Here is a 25,000-nt window from a genome sequence, read left to right on the forward strand (position 1 = left end):
CCCAGGGGAACAGACAGAAGCTCCTGACTCTCCCTGATTTGGGGTTTGGAGTCATGTTCCCTCCAGATGCCTGGAAGAGCAGGCATTCCCAGTGGCTGCTCTTGTTCTTCCTAGCTCCTGCCCTTGTGTACCTTTCTTTCAGTGAAGAATCATCCCCACCCCCAAGCTCTGGTGGCCGCCCTGGCTCAGAGTTCTCCCAAGTGCCCAAGCTCATGGTCTACATTTCACCACTTAGAACCTCATCCATGACCAGCATCAGTGCTCACACACATACTTGCCCCTTTTGTAAGGTTATGTCTACATAAACCCACCATGAGTTGAAAATAGCAAAAGTGGAAAACATGCATCAAATCAGCTGGGTGTGGTGACTCATGTCTATAATCCTAGCTACTTTAGGGGCTGATATCAGGAGGGTCAGGGTTTGTGGTCATCTAGCACAATAAACTTCACAAGATACCATCATAACTAATAGCTGGGTGTATGCCTGTCACCCCAGCTATGCAGGAGATTGACCACAGTTCAAGGCCAGCCCAAGCAAAGAAGTTCATGGGATCCCATCTTAACTTCCCCCAAACCCAAAACAAAAAAGCCTGTGACATAGCCTGTGCCTGGATCCCAATGCAGTAGAATAGAAGGATCATAATCTAGATTGAATTGTCCTCTGGGCACAATTTGACAAAGGCCAGACAAGGCTAAAGGTAGAATGACCCAGGCAAGAAACCCTAAGATCTACAAAATAACCAGAGGTGCTAGGTGCTGGTGGGTCATGTCTGTAGTCCTAGTTACTCAGGATGCTCTTCTTTCCATGTAACTAGCAAAAAGCTAGAAGTGTATCTGTGGCTTAAGTGGTAGAGCACAAGCCTTAAGAAAAGAATCTCAGAGAAAATTCCCAGGCCAAGTATAAGCCCAGGATTAGAAAAACCAAAAGCCTGAATTGTTATCATAGTAACTCAAAGAAATGCCTGTAATTTGAAACTTTAGAAGACACTGCTAACTTTCCCTAGGCCATGCTGAAATGGCTGAACTTTGCCATTTCCTAGTCTCCTCTATCTTTGGCCTTGGTGAAATTGTGCCCAGAGGATAACTCAGACCTGTACCAGTCTCCTTAGCATTCAACAAGGGACAATTGAGTGCTAAGGAGAATCCCTTGCAGAAATAGAAGCTCAAAGACCACCTGCCTGCTTGTTACTGATTCAAGATGGCAACACAGGATGCTACAAAGGGCTTGACTTCTGTGACATATTAACCTCCTACCATATAACCAGGATAGGAAGTTATTAAAGGTTGTGGACAACAGGAGTCTGAAAGGAGCTGAAGCTCAGCTGAGAAAAGAGCTCCAAGTTGGAGTAGATAAAGCAGCCCGAGTTTGTTGGAGCCGCTAATTGCTAATTGGCCATGAATATGGATGGAGCAGGATTACCTCCACGCTGAGGAGACACTCAATAGACTGCCAGATAGCTGGGCTTTTACAACATTATCAGTATTTACAAATGCATGAACAAGTTATTCAGTAGAGCTCTTATGCTCACAGAATTAATTTCAGATGGCTTTATTGCAAAATTACCATTTGCTCCAGCTTCCTGGTAAGAAGCCCGAATCTCTACAGTGGATGTGATGGAGGAGGGGAGGGGAACGATTGCATGGCTCAGGGACTGGCTGTACCAATCTAGTCTCAGACTGCCAGCATGTAGGCTAGTCTACTGCCCAAAGCTCTATCCAAAAGGGGCCAATTAGCATCTCATCAGCAATCAGCAAGTCCCCATTCTGCAGATGGGAAAACTGATGCAACATAGGGAACTGGTCACCTGACTAGTTGTTGGTCACCTTTCCTGTTCCTGCTGACTCTTGTGTAGATAGACCGACCCATGTGTGTCTCACTCTAGCTCTGAACCAGACCCCAATCTCAGGACTGAGGTCAGGGACCAGGCTCGGAAGTCCCTGTGTAGGACCCATTTGCAGAGGTAGCTTCTTATGTCTCTTCTACCAGAGGTGGCTGCACACTGAATTGTAAGTACAGTGTGGAAATCTGGCCCTGGTGACTCAATGATGTGTCTAATATAAACAGAGTGCTTGGGTTCTAAAAAAAAAACAACCCACTTTGCTCTGGGAGCTATTTGCAAAAGGAGTTCGTGGGAAGCCCTGCATGGATTTAGATCTATGTTATGGAACTAGAAGCTTTTGGTGCTGCCATCTGCTTTCTATCCATTTCAGATCCCCACTCTCTCCTAAAGCTTCCCTGGGTGAACAGCAGGAACCCGCCCCCCTCCCACTCCCGTGCCCCAACCTGGGCTTTTGTGTTGGTTTAGAGTACATCAGAAAAACAAGCATGGGAGAAAACAGCATTCCCTACTGCCCTATTGAAAAGAGCTTTTTTGGGAGCCATGCCAGAGACCACATGCTCCTTGGGTTTCATGCTATGCTTTGGACACTGTGACTCAGAGCTCAGACCACCATGCACAGAAACCACAGTGGCCAGGCACAAAGCCAGAATGGGGGACGGGCAAGGTCTGAGCCCCAGTCCCACCAATCTATACACCTAGTCTTGCAGGTATACATGGGGCAGAACAACTTTTGGGCCACTTAGAAGTGAGGCAGTAGTGTCTAATTATTTGTAGGCAACTGTCTTGGAGAAAATCCTTCACTAGTGCCATTCAGGAGGTGTGGGAAGTTAGATAATTAGGAAGTATGGGAACCACAGGGGTTGTGACAAAAACTGGGAGAATGGAATTAGCACTGACAGAGATCATGAGTCAGAAACCAGAAGAAACTTCATGTGGAAATTTGGGAATGGCAGATACCAAACTTGGAAATGAAGTACTACAAGAGTGGGGTGAAGAAGTCTAGAGTATAGTAGCCCCTTGTTGGGCTGGACACACTGGCTAGCCACATAGCCTGGAAGTGGAAACCCAAAGCCTCTGAGCCCAGAATATCCACAGAGGTGGAGCTTCCAGCCTCCCCTCCCCGATCCTGATGCACTTACTTCAGCATGTCTTTATCCTTGTTGAGGTGCTGGAAGAAAGACGGCTCACAGATGAGCTGGTTCTCCTGGCACACCTGCTTGCAGGACTGCCAGGGTTCTGCCAGCTTCACTTGCAGAGCACTGAGGGGTGGCCACATCACTTGCCCATGGCAGAAGTCCTAGGATGAGAATGAAACTATCAGCCAAGGATGCAATTGGGGATCTCCAGGACTGTCATTCGATCCTGACCTTGGCAGATGTCACACTAGGAAAGAATCGTGAAGGGGAGGGTTGAGAGCTAGACTCATTCAGGCTGGCTACACTCATAGGCCAAACCTTGACCTCTGTAATCACCAGCTTCCTTAGCCATGGAAAAGGGGACCACAGCAGTGTCTCTCCTACAATCCCAGGATAAGAACCACTCCCTGGAATGGGCCCAGGACTACATCTGAGGCTAAGGTGGTGATTCAGTATCTGCATCGCCATCACTCCAGCAGTTTAACTTAGATATTGAAGTCTAGCTTCAGGTCTGTCTGCTGCTTCCTCCCCGTTTCCAAAGACATACTGTGTCTACTAATTTGGTAGCAACCTCGTTTGGTATCACAGGCTAGTTTTATCTCAACGGCAAGCTTCTGCCACTGTGAGGCAAAGGATCAAAGTATCAAGTCTATGGGCATCTCTGTTATGACCTGACAAAGTACTGTGCCCTAGGGAGGGACGCTGGGCTTGTTAGTTGAAAAGTCATTACTGTGCTCACTGATTCAGTAGAAGAACAGAAAGAATCCTCCTTTCTTTGATTCTAAAGGGAGCCAAGGAAGCCAGACAGCCATCTCACAGCATGGTGAACCATCAGCTGGGTGACAAGCAGAAGCTGGGGAAGGCTGGAGTGGGCTACTGGCTTTGGCCTTAAAGCCCAGATCTCCTTTCAGCTGTACCTGTGACATGCCCAGGGCTGGCTCTGCTTAACCCTGGTCAATAGAAGCAGGCAGAGGGTCTCTGAATCTAGCGCCTGCCAGCCCTGCTCAGGCGCTGTCTGTGTTGGATGGTATTTGGAGACCGTCAGCCCTCAGATGCACCTGGCTGTGAACACGATTGTGCTCCTATAGGGTTCTTGCAGGGTTTTAGCCCATAGATATGCATGCAGGGGACACAAAGAAGCTGATCCAGATGCACGTTTATAAAGACAATTAATACCTAAAAGAAAGGCAGGTTTCTATGCCCTGACATGCAATGTCTTGCAAGTGAAGGAACAAGGGGTGGAGGATGGCCCCTCGTATTTGCACAGAGACAGAAATGTGTCGGCAATGCTCTGCTCCTGTAGGCATGGCTGCTGCTCAGTGACATGGAAGATTGGGGTCAGGAAATTTACTTTGCAGTATATGTCCTTCTGGGACATTTATTTTTCCTCAGCTCCACCTCTCCCTGTGTGGATGAGGAAATTAGTCATCTTTGAGCCCAGAGCTCCCAGTACCCAGATATAGAGGAAATGTCCTGAACCTCACCCCTGTTTGTCACATGGAATGTCTAAGGAGGGCCCTCACTGCCTAAGTGTCATTGCCCTAGCAAGGAGGAAGGGTGGTACCCTTGTAAGTTGCATGGGGCAGGGGCTCTGGTATGGCTGGCTTAGTTTTTTTTTTCATTCTAACCTCATTGTTATTCATTTGGCAGTACTGGGATCACATCCAGGATGGCAAGCTTGCTAGGCACGTGCTCTACCATGCCTACAGCCTTATTTTGCTCTAGAGGTTCTTGCCTCCAGCTGGGCTCCTATCCACTGTAAACAGAAGATTCCAGAAGGGCCAAATACATCAGAACTACAAAGTTATTTAGAGGTGTCATTTAATCTGAATTTGAAGGTTGGTGGGCAGAGCAGCCTGTGAGATTCAGGCAGCCCTGGGCTGGAGACCCCATGTGACTCGGTGCATTCATGACTGAGCACCAACCGCATCTGCCCTGTGGGTCTGCATGCTGTTAGTAAAGGGTGATGGCAGGACTGCACAGACTCAGGATACCCTGACTGGCAAGAGTGTGAGATAGCAGCTGCCCTCTCTACGATGCAGAGACACTCTGACACATTGCCCATCTGTCTGGAAGGCTATCAGGAGACAGGAAGAACTAACACACATCATCAAGGGAGTTTGGGATGATGATCAGAGCTGAGGGGATGGGCGTTTAGAAAAGGTTAAGTATCACAGATGTTTGTTTTTGTGGCTAAACAGAAGCACCTTTATATGTAATTCCCCTAGGACACAATGGATAACTTCTAGGGCTTTTAACTATTAAAATGAAGACAGTTTAAATCACTCACACATCTAAGCCTACTGTGTGATTGCACAGGACAAGAGAATGACCAGGAGACCATGACAACATCACATTTGCATCAGAAAAAGCAAGGTGAGCCTTCTTGACAGCATGAAAAAAAATTATTTACCTCAGTTTAACATGTAAATTTAACATCAGGTGAAAGAAGTGTATATAACATGCTCCATTTGCTTTGAAACATAACTGGTTATCTTCTACAATAGGGGCTAGCCAAAAATAGCTTATGGTCCAAATGCTGCTCACATGTTGACTGTTGCAAATAAAGTTTTATTGGAACACTGCTAAAAAAAAGAAGGGCGAATTTTTCGGCCTCCTGAGTTTAGCTTGGCCCAACCCTAATAGTCCATGGGATAAATATTGGATGTTAGGTTGGACACTATTGGGAAGTGACAGCCTTTGGAGGGTAGGTGGGACCTTCTGGAAGGTCTTCAATTTCTAGCAATGAAAAACTGACTGGCACCCCTGGATTAGGCCAGGAAACCCACAAAGGCTGGTTCTTATGATCAATGAGAGAACTGACATTGTCTCTCCCTTCCTGTCCTCTCAAACAGAGCTCTGTATCTGTTGAGGTTTACAACAGTGCTTACTTTGTCCATTATTCAGCGCAGTCCCATAAAAGGCTAACCCTGATGCCTAGTCCCTTTAATCACAATGTTTGGGGGTACAGTACAATGTCAGGTCACCTACCAAAGGTGATTCTAATGGAAAGAAAGAAGAATCCAGCAGAACACAGGCAAATAAACAATATTCCATCAACACTCACTTTCCTAACTGAACACATCTTTAGAGAGGCTCCTTTGCCCTAGACAGCATTTAGTGACTCACACCTGCAGAAGTTCAGCAGCCCTGGGTGAGGGGATATCCTGTACTATATCTTGAGCATGGCAAGATGTGCTGTAAGGTGGGAAGGTTGGGAGAAGCCTGTGCATCTGGGAGGACCAGAGCATGCCACCAGTTCTCAGGCGAGAAAGGATATCATGAACGTTTCTGTCTAGGTTGGCCTTCAAACAATGATCCTCCTGATCATGAAGCCACCAATGCCAGGATGGTTTGTTAACTTCTTCATCAACTACAGAAGTCACCTTTCCCAGAATTGAGGTTAAAGGGTAAGGCGGGAGAGGTCTGGGCCCCAACTGGGAACTTCACAGATGCCACCCAAGTACCCTCCATCTGTCCTCACCTATGAAATAGGCACAGGACCATATGCTCTTCATTCCCTGTGCAGTTTCTGTAAGAATAAAGGAAGGTGACTAACCTGGTAAAGTGATGTTAGAGATTACATTTCAGGGTTGCTCATGGCTTGCCGCCAAGCTCAGGAGGCAAAAATTGAGTTGCTGGATTGTACCGGACCACTTATCCATGACAGCCACCTCTGGGCCTAGCCATGCACAGGGCTCAATCAAAATGGAAGCCCTTGTCATAAGCCTCCTCTCATTCACAGGTTCAGCCACCACTGGGTGTGCAGGATACAAAGGCCACTTGGGGGAGGGGAAGGATTAACACCACGAGGAGGAGAAGAGTAGAAATGGTAGCAATCAGAAAAGGCTTCCCGTGCCTGGGTTTTGTGGCCCACATAGGAGTTAGTGGCTTGCCATTAGCATGGTGCTTTGCAAACAGTTGGCCCTCAGCAACGAGCTTTTGAACAGCACTGCATGGTTTTGGCATCCTGGAGTTTTGATAGTAACAGAAGTGGAAATGGAGACTATTCCAACTCAATGAGGCATCTATGTATGCAGCCAGAATGAGATATAAACAGTGATTTGCAATCTGGTTAACAAGCCCACTTAGTGTACCTCCATCTGCACTCCTTCCTCACAATCACTGCAACCACTCATCAAAGTTCTTTGATGACTATTCTCGCACACTGACCATAAAGTAGAAGAAACATCTATTCATCAACAAACCTGTGAGGGAAAGCAATGTTCTAAACAGCACAAGCCACTGGGAGAAAAACATGTGTGTGGTCTCCATGGTAGAAGCTAAGCAGCAGTCCTGAGAACACATTAATCACCAAACACGCAAAGACTTGGAGAAGGCTAAGTTGTGGGTGAGAGGCACCCTTAAGAGGAAAGAGGGCCAAGCTGGCCCATCTCTCCCTCTAGGCTGTGAGGTGGGAAAAGTCACCTGCTTTGAGTAAAGCAGCGATGTGGGACCAGAAGAGCCAGGGGGAGGGCATGGGGTGCACTGCAGGATAGTCTGGCCAAATCTTTAACACAGTTTCTACATCCACCACTTGTTAGGATACCGGGACCAACCATATGGTTCAGATGTACAGGTCCGGAAGCAGGAGCTACCCACAGGACTAGGAACATCTGTTCCATGGGCCATACAAGACCCTCATTTGGTACGAGACGAGACAGATATATGAAGCTTATTGGTTTCCTGTGTCCCATCTGTCTGTACAGATATTTTGTATGGCCTACCATGATGTAATAAATATCCAAATGGTCACTGGCAGAAAAAAGGGCTTGCCATCTCTGTGAGGGAGGAAGATCGGACATTCACAAAACAATTAAAATATAACAGAGGGTCTGAGTGGGAAGCAAGGGGCAGGTTCTAGCTATGAAAATGGCATTTGGACCACATTCAACCGGGGATATATATGGTATTTGCTGGGAAATACACTGCCTAGCATACAAAGAGTGTTTAATAAATACTGATGACCAGTAACCTAGGAAAACTATGCCTCTGTTGCTCATTAACCTGTACAAACTTTGTCCACAGGAGGTCCTGCAGTTGCTCCCTGAAAGAAATGTGAATCTGTGTTTTCATAAGGGCAACAGAGAAGGTGTCTGTGAAGATGAGGAACAGGGACAAATCTCTACGGACCACCAACACCTACTAATCAATGCAGCCGCCAAGCATAAGGCATCCATACAAGAGAATTGAAAGCACACCTCCAAAGACTGCATGAGACATTCATTACCGAACACTTTGCTATATGTGGAAATAGCTCAAATGTCTGCCAGCCAGTGAGTGGAGAAGCTTTGGGGTACATATGTACCATGGATCTTATTCAGCAGTAAGAAGTAAGTTCTGGTAAGTGCTACAGCACAGACGAAAGCCAACAACACTATACAAAGTGAAAGAAGACAGAAATCTTCAGAAATGGCACATCTAGTGAGACAGAAAACAGATCAGTGGTTTCCTGTAGTGGGAGCAGTTTGGATTGATTATAAATAGGTATCACTCAGGAATGAAGGAAATGTTGCAAAACGAGGCAGAGGTGGTGGTTGTACCTCAATATCCCTGCTTACAAAGTCATGAAGCAAATTTTATGGTCTGTAAATTACACCAAGTGAAGCTGTCAGTGAAACACATGTTGGCTGATGGGTTCAAGGCTCCCCCAGCAGTCAATTGCTAAGGTGTTCAGAGGACCTCCCTGGGCACAGCACAGGGCTTATTAGCACTAGCATGTCTGTACCAAGCTTGTGGAGCGGACAGTGTTATCTCCGTTTAATAAAAGAGAAGAGACTTGGTAATTTGCCCAAGGTCAGAGACGGTGGCATTGGAGCTAGATGTGAGCCAGCCAGACATCAGAATCCAGACTTGCTTCATCATGACTCAGCCTGTGTCTGAGCCCGAAGGGCTGGGTAAGCATGGCCACAGCTGCTTCAGGAGCAAAGCCGCCCCATGCTAGTGCCCACCATCTCCTCTTTTCAATGCCTTTTTGTTTCCCTGCAGCCCTGTCACCAATATCATCCCTTTGCCTAAGACTTTGCATTCATCAATAGGTTTGTCCTTGCTACACCATAGCTGTACCCCAACACTATTATACATGCCTTAGGCAGTTCAAGATATACCAGGGAGCTCTCTTCTCTGGCTGCTCTGGGAGTTGACTCCTTTTGTCTCTCTGTATCTCCAGTATGCTTTTCACATGAATTACACAGCTCTTTACAAAGTGTCTGACTGTGACTGACCATCCTTGTGTATTTGAGGTTCTTTATAGGAAGCAGAAAATAGGGTTGAAGAGCCTGTGGGTGGGGTTGCAGAAGTCAACTGGAACATTGCCATTCCTTCAAAAGAACCTGCTACGCTCTCTGGCTGGAGGCAAATATATAACTTTCCTAAGAAATGCATAATGACAATCTTAACAAGCTAGGACACACTCAGGTCAGAGAATAATCATGCCTGATCTTCCATCACAAGGGATTTTCGCCATGGCACTAACTCACCCAGTGCTGGAGGCAGTGCACCTTTGAGAAAGCTTGTTCCAAAAAGCCATATACATCAGTGATTTTAACTGAAATCATGGTGGGGGCACTCAAAGGAACCCAGATTCCTTTCCTACTGAGCATGCACCCCAGGCTGGCTGGGTCTGAGACAGGCTTCCTGCAGTGACTGTTCAACTGTACACTGAAGCCTGGCGGGATCTCTATCACTGCCAATTGGCTTTCTCAATCTCCTGCAGCTGTTGGGGCAGAACACGAAGGATGACCTTGAAAAGGTTCTGGATAAAAGCTCCTCTGCTCCCTTGCAGCGCCCACAGAAGATTCTGGGGGCTAAGATTAGGTTGAGCTCAGAGGCTCCCACAGCTTGGGGTACAGGAAGTGTCTCCTAAAGGCTGCAGGGTTTCCTGGTCCTGCCTAAAGCCCCCTGTTCTCCATCATCCACTGATCTTGGAAGATATTCTGCTAGCTGTAAAAATAATGAATGCCTCAATCTCTAAAATCCCGAGGCCTGGGGCTAATAGAAGATCTACTCTATGAACCAGGTGAGTTGGCTGCCTCTGGCACCAGGGCAATATATTGAGTTCAGTGGAGTTCCTGGGAGAAGCCCCCAAGTCCCCCTCCTTTATTGCTCATTTAGGAGCACCAGGAAAACATTTTTATGAGAAATGCCCCAGTACAAATTTCTAACAAGATTTTTTTCCCCCAGTTTACTATACCTACTGACGATGCTGTTAACTCTGTGGTAAAATATGTCTTAGGCTTCTTATTATCTTAGAAATAAATTGAAATTCGTTAGCAGAGTCTGGGCATCTTTTTACCCTTTGACTCCTCCTCCACTCCTGTTTTTCATTTTACCCTTCTCAGTCATAGCTATGCATCTTAACACACAGCCAGCCATCTTTCTTTTGGAGCCTTGACATTTCAACTTGTCCAATCATTCCTCACTCCTATGTTTCCTGCAGGACTCGATTCTTATAAGGAATTTTCAAATGCCCTCTCCTGCCTCTCTCCCCCACTCCTGTGGACTGGAGTGCGCATCTAAAGGATACAGGTTCTATCACTCATAGAGGACTGAGCTTACAGGGGCAGCCCTGCCGTGGGCTTCACTGTCTTCTCTGAAACGGCTCAACACCCTGAGCACAGGGACGACATCTCTCCCCAACTGTCTGTAGTCCACAGATGCTCCAGCTGACAAATCTCATGAATCAATCAACAGACAAACCACACCTAAGAAGTGGTGGGAAAGTCATGGCAGATTCATAAGCATGTTTTCCAGAAGAGAACTTCACTAACAGCCTTCTGGTTCCTGGTACACAAAAATAAACATCTCTGCATTTGCTCATCCACTCATTCACTTTCACATTCTTTGAATAGGGATGGGCTGGACACCTGCTCTGTGGCAGGCAGGTGTGAGGCACCTGGGAATTTAGGGATGAACACATAAGGCACACCCTCCACCTGATGGAAGCACCTAGCAAGGTTTACTTAGAGAAGAGGACTTTTCTACTTAAAAGGAAACTTACCAAAGGCTTACAAGAGGGTCTGAGACCTTTGTCAGGATTGGCTGGTAAGCATAAGCCTCAGCCAGGAAAGAAGCAGTGAGATAATCCTGAGAGTCCCTTTATACTGGATGAGTAAGTAATCTGAGAAGATGTGACCTCAGGAAGAGGAAGAGGGTGCAGGAAGTAATGGAAAATATCAGGCAATATCTCAAGAGAGACTCTGACATGGATAGCAGCCAAAGTTGAGATGTCCTACTATCAATCACTGCGTGAGGCCCAGTAGCTGTCCTGCATGCCTTCAGGGAGGCTAGAGTCAGAAGGTAGGAAGACAAACCCCAGGACACCTGCCACCTCCTGAGTTCCTGGTAAATAACATCAATGTAGATTTCACATGAAACCTGAAACAAAGCCTGATTCCACTACCTATGGGCCCCAAGACTGTGAGTTACTGCTGCCACCTTGGTCCAACTGGAAAGCTTAAATGAGATGTGATACAGTTGACTCTGTGGATGCCTACAGGGTGTGTTTCAGGACCCTCAGTAGATGCCTGCAACCATGAATGGCACCAACCTCTACATCATGCCTGTCTCCTATGCATGCACACTTACATGTGGCACCATTTATTAATTAGGAATAAAAAGAGATCAACTAAAAATAAACTAGAACAATTATAACACCACTGCATAATAAAAGTTATGTGGACATAGTAGTTTCTTTTTCTCTTGAAATACCTTATTGTACTGTATTGGTATTTTCCACTTAGTATTTCTAGTCTGTGACTGCGGGAACCAAATACTCAGACAGTAAAACTGCGGAAGAGGAAGGACTGAGGTTCTGCAAATTTTGGTACGTAGACTCTATAATACTGTCAGTAGAGTTATAATGTACTGAATCAGATCATGACTCAATGCTTAAGCTACCATGGTAAAGTCTGATGAGTGATAGTACAATATACATGGTTATATTATATGATGATGCACTGTGATGCAGTGCAAGAGATTGAAATGTCAGTACTATTAGATTGCATTCATAAGCAATATATGCCATGCTCCCTTTTGAGCATGAAGTTCTACTTATTATCCTCATTTTACAGAAGAAGAAAATAAAGCACAGAGAGGCAGTGTAACAAATACCTAAACTCACATACTCAGAAAGTGTTGGGAGATGAGCCCAGGTAGCTGGTCTGTAGGTCATGCTGTGCTGTTATCAAAGACTCAGTGGCTCTGACACACCAGCTTGGGGCTTATACCCCACAGCTTTAGTCTCCTCAAAGCAGCAATTCTTCCTTTGAAACACCACTGGGCCCATCATCTAGACTTACTTAAAATATTCAACCTACTACATCTATTTTCAGCTTGTCATAGTTCTCAGTCCCCATTGTGTGACGATCTCTTAATTACCTGAAAATACTCTGCTTTGCCCTCTTGGGGGGAGCCCTTCATTTTTGGAATCTGGTCAAGGAGTTCAGATTCCTCTGCCCTTGGGAGCCCGAGTCTGTCTATTTCTAGCTCCCTGGTGCTTTTGAAGCTCAAGGAATTCAAACATTATAGAGGGATGACAATGAGCTCTGTGGCCTTTACTTTGAGGAGTATGGTTGTAATTTCCAAACCCTCTTGGGGGTAGGGAAGCTGTGGGTACCTCCCTTGCTTTGGAACTGAAAATTCCTGGCTTTATCTGTTCTTTTACCAGAGGCTTTATGTCAGGTTTCATTTGAAAAGGGGTTCCATTTGAAAACCACCAAGAAGTTCTAATATGCGTACAAATGCTGTGTATATACTACCAAAGGAATTGTGGTTTCAGTCTCTGTCTTCTTAGGGGTGAGAAATAAAGACAGGGTACAGAACTGTCAGTCCATCCCCTGATGCTTCCTAGCCCTGTTGCTTGGGGCACAGAAGCTGGTTGGGGGGGGAAGACTCCATCTGCTCCCCTATCTCCGGTTGTTATTATAAGTGTCTATGTGACCTGCCCCCATCATAAACAATAAACTCCAAGACTGGCTCCTTGTTTTCAGAATTCCAACAAGCCAATACCAGCTTCTAGAATTTTTCAAAGCAGGAAAATAATCCCAGACATGTTACACCCCCTTTCTTCACTGTGCAGGAGAACCTTCCAAGGGAAAAGGACACAGAAACCAAGGCTGGACCTCTGCTGAGGCTTACCTGCTTTTCAATGAAAGCATTGATTCTCTGCAGCATCCCCTCGCATGTGAATTCATACGGCATGTACGGCTCGATCTGCAGAAACAGAACACAGCACAGGATATTTGGTATGTAGCAGTCTGCTACTGACTATGTGGGCACAGATGCCCATACCTGGAGATAGCTGCAGCAGCAGATAGGACTACAGATGTGAAAGTCAAGAGTTGGGAGTCCTAGCATCATTGTGGTTTTCCCCAAGTACACTCTGAACAAATGATTTACTGTCGCTAAATCTCAGATCCTTCATGCTTACATAGGTGGCAAGAAATCCCACCTTCTTCCTTTTTTTTTTTTTTTGGTGTCACTCTTGGGGCTTGAACTCAGGGCCTGGGAGCTATCCCTGAGTTATTTTACTCAAGGCTAGCACTCTACTACTTGAACTACAGCTCCACTTCTGGCTGTGTATGTAATTAACTGGAGATAAGAATTTTACTGTCCTGGCTTCAAACCATGACATTCAGATCTCAGTATTCTGAATTGCTAGGATTACAGGCATGAGCCACTGTGGCTTGGAACCACATTTTACTTTATTTTTTTTTGTGGGTCATGGGGTTTGAACTCGGCCTGGGGGCTGTCCCTGAGCTCTCCAGCTCAAGGCTACCACCCTACCCCTGGGCCTGGGCACTGTCCCTGAGCTCTTCAGCTCAAGGCTACCGCCCTATCCTTGAGCCAAGCCCCACTTTCTGTTTTCTAGAGGTTAATTGGAGATTTTTTGTGCCTTGGCTGGCTTTGAATCTTGATCCTCAGATGTCAGCTTCCTGAGTATGTAGGATTACAGGTGTGAGCCATGGGACCCAGCCAAGGCACCACTTCTTTTAGATGATAGTGAAGAATACATGGGAAAGTGCATGGGTTACTATCTAGCATAAAAAAGGCATTTGACATAAGGTAGAGTTTATCACTAGCTAACACAAACACACAGGTGAAAAACAATGGCATGGATCATCTGTGTCCTGGTGTTGAACACAGTGTATTACGTCCAGGATCTCTGCAAAGACCATGTGTTGAATAAACACATGGTCACCACTCTTGAGAAGGGCACACAGACAGCAGTTTAAGGTCCTATAGCAAAGACAATGACATGGCAAATATTACTAACAGAAGTTACCATGTGCTCAGAGAGCCCTTGCAGACTTTTGTTCATGGTGGACTAGATGAATCCAGAAAGTGAAGACTGGGGACAGCCAAGAAGTGGAAGAATGAATGAGAACTGTGAGATTTGAGAGAAAAAGACAAAGAAAGCTGGAGCTTAGGACAAAGGGAAGTGTGGAAATTGGGTAGACAGTCTCACTGGGATTACCCAAAAGCCTTGAGAATTTTTATTTTGGCCAATCTTGGGGCTTGAATTTAGGGCCTGATCACTGTTCTTAGGCTTTCTCAAAGCTAGAGCTCTACTACTTGGGCCACAATACCACTTCAAGCCTTTTCTATGTATGTGGTACCAAGGAACTGAATCCGGGTCTTCGTGCATGCCAGGCAAGCAACCTACCACTAGGCCAAAGTCCCAGCCATGCCTTGTGATTTTTTTTTTTTTTTTTGCCAGTCCTGGGCTTAAGCTCAGGGCCTGAGCACTGTCCTTGGATTTTTCTCACGGCTAGAGCTCTACCACTTGAGCCTTAGCACCACTTCCGGCTTTTTCTAAGTATGTGGTGCCAAGGAATCGAACCCGGGTCTTTGTGCATGCTAGGCAAGCACTCTACCACTAGGCCAAACTCCCAGCCCAATTTCTTTTTTTTTTTGTGCCAGTCCTGGGCTTGAGCTCAGGGCCTGAGCCCTGTCCTTGGACTTTCTCAAGGCTAGAGCTCTACCACTTGAGCCTCAGCACCACTTCCAGCTTTATTCTATGTATGTGGTACCGATGAATCGAACCTGGGACTTCGTGCATGCTAGGCAAGCATTCTACCACTAGGCCATACTCCCGGCACCTGCCTTGTGATTTTTAAGCTGACTTTATGAGCCTAGATTTTATGTGGGGAAACAGGAAACCCTAGAGATGCTTCATTGGACAAAGGAGGGGCATTCTGATCGACTTTGAGATACTTGGAGAAGAAAGGTGGGTTTGGGCTCTGCTGCAGAGTAAACCATGTTCAGAGGCCTGCATCTTCAGGAGTACACCAAGATGAAATGAAACTGCATTGGGAAGAAAATCACTGGTGAGCTACCTATTAGAGCTTCAGAACACGCAACAGCACCTGCTGGTGACAGGGGAGAGGGCCACCTTCACTCTTTGTAAGTCTCTACTGACCTAGTTCACATCTACAGGGAGAATCAGAGAACATCTAGGAGCCAAGAATGGAATTCTGACTGGACATTCTTCCATGGGCTCACCCAATGAGTTGGTCCTGTATAAAGCTTTGTGTGTGTGTGTGTGTGTGTGTGTGTGTGTGTGTAGAGTCATGTTTGAAATACAAAACCATGACTTAACTTCCTAGACTACCTTTAACTACACACAACTTGATGCAGGTTGCATCAGCAGGTTGGAGCCTAGCCACATCTGCTCACATCTGTCTAGACTGAGCTATGACATCATGAGGAAGAGTGCCCATGACTGCATAAGCACAGAAGTCAGTCTACAACCTCTTAAGAGCCTGATGTACTTTGAAAAATGAACTTCCATGATCTCAGCAGGTTCCTTACCATCTCAAGCTTTGCCATTTGCCTGGCTCTAATTTAGGCATAGTTCATCATTCAAAAAGGTATAATTTTCTTGTAAAGGCTATTCACTCCATCTAATGTGTGAATGAATGCACTCCAGAAGCTTTCTGTAACTGTCCTATACATATGTCTACTCTCAACAGTTTATAGAAGGAACAAAAAGAAATCCTTTAGAACCAAGGACATGCCATATATGTGAAGTTTTGTAAGAGGACAAGTAGGGATTCCATACATTGGTGGCCAACTAGCATGACAACAACAGATTCAATTCTTTATTGGGAAGCAGGCTGAAGACTCAAGGTCCATTCTCACTACACATTCCAAGGGCATTCATTAGAAAACAGAAGTGAGTTCTAAAAAAAAATAGTTCTTTTTCTGGTATCTTACCAACCCACACCCAGTAAACCAAATGGATTCTGACTCATTTACTGCTTTGGGACCAGTTCATTCTGGTCCCAAAAGTATATGAAGCTTGACATCTTTCCTATTAGGGGGGAAGGGAGGAGGAAATTGCATTCCTAGGCAATTCTGTTGTGGGTGGGAGCAGGGCCTTTTGGGTAGGAAGGTCCTTCAGACTTGCCTCTGGGGAAAAGAGCCCTGGTCATGTCTCTAAGCAGGAGCCATTGTGTAGGTTAGGGAGATGAAAGAAAAGTTTTCTGCCTAATAGTCCTTCGGAAACAAGTCAGGGCCTCCAAGGTTATGGAATGAGAAGGAACATTGAAACCACATCTAGTCAGAGAAAGCCAAGCAGGGCTCATACAAAAAGAGAAGGGAGCCTTCCTATCATCTTGATGCTGGAAAAAAGCCCATTACTCATCTACTTAAGGTCACAGGAAGGATGCCTGCAGCCTGCACTGTGGAGTTTTTGCTGGCCTTGGAACTTTCCATAAACTTCCCCCTCTGCGCTGCTTCTCTTGACCTTCCTTCTTTTGAGACTCCCTCACCTTCCAAAGTCAGGAAACAATGCTTCTATAGAATTTCTCTTGGAGATCAAGGAGACCCTAACTGACCCCCAACTGACAGAAGTGGTTTGACATTCAATAAAAGATAACCAGGGTTTTTAACCCAAGTCTCTCTGTTTTGTAACCATTGGTTTCTGGGTTAGGCAGATCTTCTCATTTCTGTGGAGGATCCCAAATGTAGGTCATTTTATTCCCTTGCTCAAAATGTTCCTATTTATTAAATAAATTTTTGCCTATTATTGCCTATTTAAAAGTCCTGTGTGTTCTGGTCCTCTGGAGACCCTTATAGGGCCTCCATTATTTCTGATGAGAAGTTGGCTTTCTTTATTCTTTTAAACGTCATGAAGTTTTTTTCTAGCTGTTTTCAAGATTTTTTCCCCTTATCTTTGCCTTCAGCACTGAAATCTTGATGTTTCTGGGTATGTTTTTATTTGCTATTATACTGCAAGGGGATAACCATGCCTTTTTTAAGTTCTGAGACTGAAACTCAGTACCTGCTGCTTGTACTCATTGGCTAGTGTCCTGCCAATTCAGCAATGATCCCAGTCCCAGGATCTTTCATTTGATGGCATCTATTCATTTAAACAAATTTTAGCCAATATTTTTTCCATTTAATTCTTGTCCCCTCTGAGATTCCAATTATAAGTTAGCTAGGTGCTCAATATTGTGCCATAGATCTTACACGTTCTTTCCTTTCTCTTTGGGTTTCAATTTGAGCAATTTCCTTGACAAGTCTTCAGCTTGTTTTTTTTCCCCCCCTTTGTTGTTTATCATTGACCGAGAATGCTATGAAATGAGGTCCATACTTTTTATTTCTAGCATTTTTCAGTTGGCTAAAAAATATTCTCCATCTCTACTGAAATTCCCCATCTGTTCATATACTTCAGTTCACTTTTCCTCCAAAACTTTTACTACATTGTAACATTTTAAACGGCTGTCAAAAATTCCAACATCTGGATCACCTCTAAGTCTGGTTTTAATTATTAGAAGACTTGACCTATCTTTTAAAGAGTAAACTTTTATCTTTAGTCTTTTTTTGGGGGGGGGATGGTCATGGGGCTTGAATTTGGCCTGGGCACTGTCCCTGAGCTCTTCAGCTCAAGGCTACTGCCCTACCCTTGAGCTAAGCCCCATTTCCTGTTTTTAGAGAGGTTAATTGGAGATAAGAATCTCAGGTTCTTTTGTGTCCCGGTTGGCTTTGAACCTTGATCCTCAGATCTCAGCCTCCTGAGTAGCTAGGAGTACAGGCATGAGCCACCCGTACCCAGCTTCTTTATTCTTTCTTATGTAAAGATCTTGGAGTTAAATGTGAGAAAACCTAACCACTAAATTTCTTATTCGTTTCTAATAAGGAATTTTAACATTCGTACTTACCACATTTCTTCCTCCATCATCCCATTCTTCTTCTCCACTTAATGCATCCCTTTATTTCAGAAGTTTTTATTACCTTAACAACCTACTCCAAAGATTAGATTTCGAGCTCCAAATCTAATCTAGTTAGTAGTTGGGAAACATCAAGTAAATTATCTGAAGTCTTAATTTTTTTTTCTGTAACAAGGAGTAGAGTCTCGCCCTACAGAACTGAACAAAAATTGAGGTAAGGTTTGTAACAAGGTTGTTCTACGATAAGCTATAATTACTTTTTATAAAAGCTAAAAGCTATTGTTATAATTCCTTTTTTAATGGTCTTATGTAAGTTGGGGAATAATATAGATTAAGTTGATGGGGGTTTTAATTAAACTGTGCAGTGTTGAAGGATCCGTGGAGTAATACAGTGGACATATAGAACTCTGGGTCTACCCTCAGTGCTCTCCTAGTGGGCTTGATCTTGTTTGACAAAATTGATCCATTACAAAGTTTTGGACTCTCTGATCTCCACGTTTTTGTTTCTACCTCAGCTTCCTCATCATTTCTCATCAAGGATAGTTATTACCTAAGTGGGATAGTTTGAAGTTGACTGCTATCCCAAGCCCAATAATCAGATTATAAGGAGCCTGGATAATGCTTCATTTCCTAGATGCTAGGAATTAATTGAAATGGGCAGTTCAGTGAGCCACAGATAGGTCAACACATTCTATTTCCCCAAGGGGAAACAAGCCCTTTCCAAGGAGGGACAAATCAGCCATTCCTTCCAGGATATATACCTTTCTATTGCCTTTGCCTTATGTACAACATATCTGAACCTAGTTTTGCTGTGTAAACTCCTACTCATTCTATAATACTCCACCCAAACTGTAGTAGTCTCCAGAAAGCCCCCTCCTAGTCCTTCTGCATGCTGTCTTTGGCAATCACCTGCCTTCGGTTAACTTGCATATCTGTTTGCAAACATCAATTCCTTTCCTCTCCCTTCTTCATTCCATTCTATCCATCTACCTACCCATCCACCCACCCATCCACCGACCCAATCATCTCATAAGGCTGCAAACACAGTAGTGACAGATATATACATATATATGATATCTTCATGTTTCTTATGGTCTAGAAGAAATCAAGCTTATCTATTACAAAAATAAGACAAATGTCCCCACACTATGAGGGAGACACTGTACTTTAGCACTTGGAAACCAAACCAAGTGTATTAGTCAATCCTCATAGCACACCTCTTGTATTTCTGTTCACACATTATAACTACATGTAAAAAGTGCTCAGACACTTCCTTGGACATGAGAGATCATGGCTGTCTCAGGATAACAGATCCCATACACTCATCTCTGCATATGGATGTAAATGACTCTCTTCCTCCCAGAGCTGCTAGAGGATGCTGTATGCACAGTGAGTACTTAAGCCATGTTGATCAAAAAAGTCTAGAAAATGTAATCACTTTTACATGGTTTGACCAAAGGAATAAACTTTTCATAGCGTATCCTCCAATAGTTCTTAATCCTCCCTTTTTCCTCTCCCGGTGGTTAAAGTAAAAGTGGCAGGCCTATCTTTTTCTAACATTAAACTGGAGAGGCAATAATTCAGGCCCTTCCTCCCATGCGGGGGACCCAGGGATCCTGTCCACAGGGTCTGGAGAAAGAAACCACATCCACATGTGGAACCAGCTGTTTTTCATTTCACAGAACTTCCTGGAAATCCCCAGGCCACATCCTACAGCTCTCTCTTTCCTGACTCCACTAATGTGAAAATGGTCTATTTACTGAAAACTACGGGCCTGTGACTCTTTCACACAGGTCACAGTACACATTGAGGGAAGGTGGAATAAAAGCAACAACCTTTTGATTTAAAATCGCTTTCACTGCATCCTCAACTTCCTTCTGGTTGTTGAGATCCACAGTCCAGACGTGGGGCCGGCCGATGAATACTTCAGCATAAGGATGCTGGGATGTCAGCTGGGAAGAGAAAAATAACACCTCTGTTTCATAAACACTGGATCTTTATTTGAAGAACCATCTGTACTAGATGAAGTGTTATGCTTCTTATACTTCCCAGGTAACAAGACATTCTTGTCCTTCCCTTCCACCATCAAAACCTCCTAATAAACAAGCAGATTAAAGGAAATACAATACCCTAGTGGTGGTTCCACATTTTGAATCCCATCTGGAGAAAAAAGAATATCACCAGGTGAAAAGAGGCTATTACAGATGCTTTCCTTCCTTTCCTCTCCCCCTGGCACTATCCCCTCCCTTCTTTCCCTATCCATCTCTCTTGTTGATTTCCCTTCTTTTCTTCTTCCTCCATTTTTTTCCTCTTTCTTTTTTGGTGGTGATGGGGAGTGAACCCAGGGCCTGGTGCATGCTAAGTGGGAACTTTACCACTGGTCTACATCCCCAGCCCTTATAACAGGTGGCTTGAACTCCTAAAGAATACTTAATTTCCAGCCATGACTCAGACCAGAAAATCACCTAGATAAACTGTCATGTACTATCCTGGCTAGGAGAGACAGGGAAGCACAGAAAGTTGCAATAAAATCAATGTTCTGAAGTCATAGGAAGATGACTAAGGGTGCATACAAAGGTGACAGTATGAAACAGGGCACCCTCAGAAAGCCATAAATCAGAGCCTGACATTTATAAAGATATTTTGTGATCAGACAAGATGGTAGTTTTTATCCTAGAGGTTTAAGAGCAATGTGTGGCCAAATAAATCAAATATGCATACTGGCAATTCTGCTTTCTGTAAAAGCTCATTCTTCAAGACAGCTGCATTTATCTCAACCATGTTTCTACCTCATTTTTCACATTGTTTTGAGACTGTGGTGTAAAGAAGCATTGTAGACACTTGGGAGAACATTTTAAGTTACCACAATGACTGGAGGAGGCTCTTTTTAGTCTGTGGTGGGGACATGTGACAATGTCTTGGATGATTCTGCAGAAAGATTTGTCCATTGGTCAACACCCCTTTCTTCTCCTCCCTTTTTCTTCTTTCATTAAGATTAAACCCAGAGACTTGTGTAAGTTAAACATACTTTTCAGCACTGCAGTATACCACCAGTCCAAAGACCTACAAGGCTCCTGTTGAGCTTTAATGTGAATTTGCCTCAAATATAACTGTTTAAAATTCACTAAATTTTCCATGAGTAAATTATCAGGTACATTAAGACATTCTTATACTCATGAACTCATGAACTTGGAAAAATCATGGCAGCAAAATTAATGCCACTTAGTGTATCAAGACATTGTATTTCTTGCCTACATGATACTGAAATGTGTATTATGTTACAGATTATTTTCCTTTTACCTCTTCTTTTTATTACAGCTAGAGGATAATCTTTTTAAATTACTTAAGTTAATTTCAGCAAGGACAGGAATCTTTAATATATTTACTATAAAAGTAAGTGTTGTTTCCCATAGTGTTAAGATCTTTGGTTTAGACAACCTGGTTTTGTATCTTCTTCCAATTTAGATGCATATATACATACAAACTTGGAAGGCTAAGCTAAGGCTTAGCACCCCCGTCACCCTTTTGACCACTGTTTTTGGTATCCTGCCAGAGCAGTTCCTCCAGGCTACTAGGGTAAGAAAATTGGGGCACAAGTCACTGGCCTCCAGCTACTGTCTTTCCTGGCAACCACTCCAGAAATCACATGAGAAAACCTTGCAATTTTTCAAGGCTGTGCCTTCTTTCCTTCTTACTTCCTCTACCCAGAGTCACATCCTTCATTGGTCCCTAAGTAACTGCAGCAGTTCCTCAACTTATAATATTGCCTTCTTCTTTTGTTGGGTTCTATGATCAGTGACAGGCTAGAAGATAGTTGAGGCCCATGTGACTGTATTCCCCTGCCCCCCTTTCTGCATGTATTTGAGCTCAGTACATATCCCAAAACCCAGGCTGGACCAGGCACTATATTAATCATGTGCATACCAAAGATATGAAGGAACTCCATAATGAAAACTTTAAAAACCTGAAAAAGGAAATCAGAGCAAACCAAGAAGTAGAAAAGCCTCCCATTCCTGGATTGGGAGGATTAACATTGTGAAAATGGCAATACTACCAAAAACTATCTGCAAATGCAATTCAATACCCATCAAAATCCCAACAACATTTTTTTTTTTTTTTTTGCCAGTCCTGGGCTTGAGCTCAGGGCCTGAGCACTGTCCTTGGACTTTCTCAAGGCTAGAGCTCTACCACTTGAGCCTCAGCACCACTTCCGGTTTTTTGTATGTATGTGGTACCAAGGAATCGAACCCGGGTCTTTGTGCATGCTAGACAAGCACTTTAACCACTAGGCCAAACTCCCGGCCCCAACAACATTTTTTTAAAGAAATAGAAGCAATCAAAAATTCATATGAATAATAGACTCTGAAAAGCAAAAATAATCATTAGCAGGAAGAACAGTGCTGGAGGAACATCAGTAGCAAACTTCAAACTCTATTATAAAGTCATATCTATAAAAAAAATTCTTGGTACTGTATGAACAGGTCTGAAATGGAATAGAACTGAAGACCCAGAAATGAATCTACAGATCTATGGCAACCTAATCGTCAAGAGGGGAGTCCAAAACACAAGAGGGAAGAAAGACAGCCTCTTCAACAAATGGTGTGGGTAGAATTGGATGTACATGTGTAGAAAACTGAAGTTAGATTCTATTGTATCACCCTGTACCAGAATCAATTCCAAGTGGATCAAAGACCTCGATGTAAGATCAGATACCCTGAAAATATTACAGGAAGTGATAGGGGAAACACTAAGGCTCCTTTGCACAGAAGCCCTGAATAAAGAAACAAACTTCTTAAATTTACCGAAACACAACAAATCAAAGAATGACTGGCTAAATGGGATTACAATAAACTTCAGAGTCTCTGAATGGCAAAGGACATAGCTAGCAAGATAAACAGAAATCACACAGATTGGGAAAAGAGCCATACAGCAGACAAGGGTCTCTTATCTATAATATACTTAGAGCTCAAAAAATTAGCCACCTTCCACAAATACTCAAGGAAACAATAACTCCATTAATACATGGGCTAAAGACTTAGGCTTTTCTGAGGACATAGAAATGGCCAATAAATGACACATGAAGAAATGCTTTCAACATCTCTGGCCTCAAAAGACATGCAAACCAAAACAACACCTTATTCCAGTTAGAATGGCCATTATCAAGAAAACTAATAATAGATGTTGGTGGGGATGTGGCAAAAAAGGAACTGAACTAAACTGTTGGTGGGAATGTAAATTTGCACAATCATTCTGGAAAGCAAAAAGTATAGACACTCCTCAAAAGAGTAAACATAGAGCTATGACCCAGGAATCTCACTCCCAGGCATTTATCCAGGAGTAAATATGGCCACACTAAAGCTACCAGCACAACTATGTTCAATGCAACATTATATACCGTAGCCAAGATAGGGAACCAATCCTGATGCCCCTCAGTAGGTGAATGGATCAAGAAAATTTTGTATATATTCACAATGGAATTCTGTGTTTCCATCAACAAGAATGACACCGACTCATTCATAAGGAAATCGAAAACCTTGGAAAAAACTATTAAGCAAAGCAAGCCAGATCCAAGGAAACAAGCTGCATGGTTTCCTTCATTTGTAGTTAACTAGAATCTAAAAATAGTATTCTTAGCAGAGGATAATAGCTCAATAAATAGCTAGGTGCATATGACCATATAAATTGAAGCTTATCACAATGAACTCTAAGAAATGGAAATGAGATTTTTTTTTATAATGCACTGCTCTCAGTTCTTTTTTCTTTTTTTCTCCCTTTGATTTATGCCCTGTTGTCACTCTTATTTCTGTACCCTTTGTCATGTATGTAAGTTTATCTTATTTTCAGAAGGAAAGGAGACTCAGAAATGGCAGGACAAAGGTTGAACCAATTCAACAGTGATATTTAGTAGACACTATGTTAGAAATGAACTTTACAACTTGGGTGGGGAAGGGTGTTGAGGGGAGTGGGGAGAAAATGAGGAAGGGGTAACACTGTACAAAAAGAAACACAGTCATTATCTTACATATGTAAGCATGACCTCTCTATATTATATTTACAATAAATCATGTGCAAACATATTATTCAGTTTCCTATGCATCCACAAAAATTCTAAAGTTTAGACAGTCTTGTATGTCTTCAAGAAGTATAAAGCAGAGCCAAGTTCAAATGCAGATCCTACAATAAATTACTAGCTTTGAACAGAAAGGGGTATGACAACTGGGTGGATGCAATTGCATTCTTAATAAAAATAAAACTAAAGCTTTTAGAATACTCTTAAAACTGACACATTCAAACCCCAGGGTTGAATTTATGCCTGCATTAATACTTTTCTGAAGATGAACAAAATACCCACCCATTTTTGTTTCCTACAGAACAAACCAATTAGTCCTTCTACTGAAATCAGGATAAATAAACATTGCCACCAGTGTCTCTATTCAGTAATTTATAAATTATCAGCAGTCCCTGTCCCTTCTCAAAAAGCCCTGCTTATTTATAATGTTGCACTAAGTACTTAGAAAATACAAAATGCTGAGCCATTATCATTTAATTCATTTACTTTTATTGAGGGCTGCTTAATTTTATGAGTATGGCATTTGTGATTCATTAGTTTCCTCTGAACATTATGTTCCTCCCTGATAATTTATTGAGAGCCATCAGATCTCAGCTACTTTGCTGTGTATCAATCAGTAAATGTACTGGAGTATAGTTTGTAAAAGTAATGAAAATCTTATTAAATATGAGACATTACTTCAGAGTGGCTATTAAATCTTTAAGGAGAACATGAGTTCTCTTTATGGAACCTTCTCTTTCCCCTCCTGATTTCACAGAGTTTGTAATAGTTTACAAA

General features: G+C 43.4%; 1 protein-coding gene across 1 annotated transcript in view; it reads right to left on the reverse strand.

Moving 5' to 3' along the window:
- Mgat5 (alpha-1,6-mannosylglycoprotein 6-beta-N-acetylglucosaminyltransferase) overlaps window positions 1–25,000 on the reverse strand; it is a 320,121-nt gene that overhangs the window by 3,714 nt on the left and 291,407 nt on the right. The window contains exons 14-16 of the mRNA XM_090342912.1: window positions 19,989–20,105; window positions 13,115–13,189; window positions 2,981–3,138 (exon numbers count right to left, since the gene is read on the reverse strand). Coding sequence (XP_090199038.1) covers window positions 2,981–3,138; window positions 13,115–13,189; window positions 19,989–20,105 — 350 coding nt within the window. The remainder of the gene's footprint in view (window positions 1–2,980; window positions 3,139–13,114; window positions 13,190–19,988; window positions 20,106–25,000) is intronic.

The sequence above is a fragment of the Megascapheus bottae genome, chromosome 12, assembly GCF_031878675.1.
Source record: "Megascapheus bottae isolate mThoBot1 chromosome 12, mThoBot2.hap1, whole genome shotgun sequence".
In the NCBI taxonomy this organism is placed as follows: domain Eukaryota; kingdom Metazoa; phylum Chordata; class Mammalia; order Rodentia; family Geomyidae; genus Megascapheus; species Megascapheus bottae.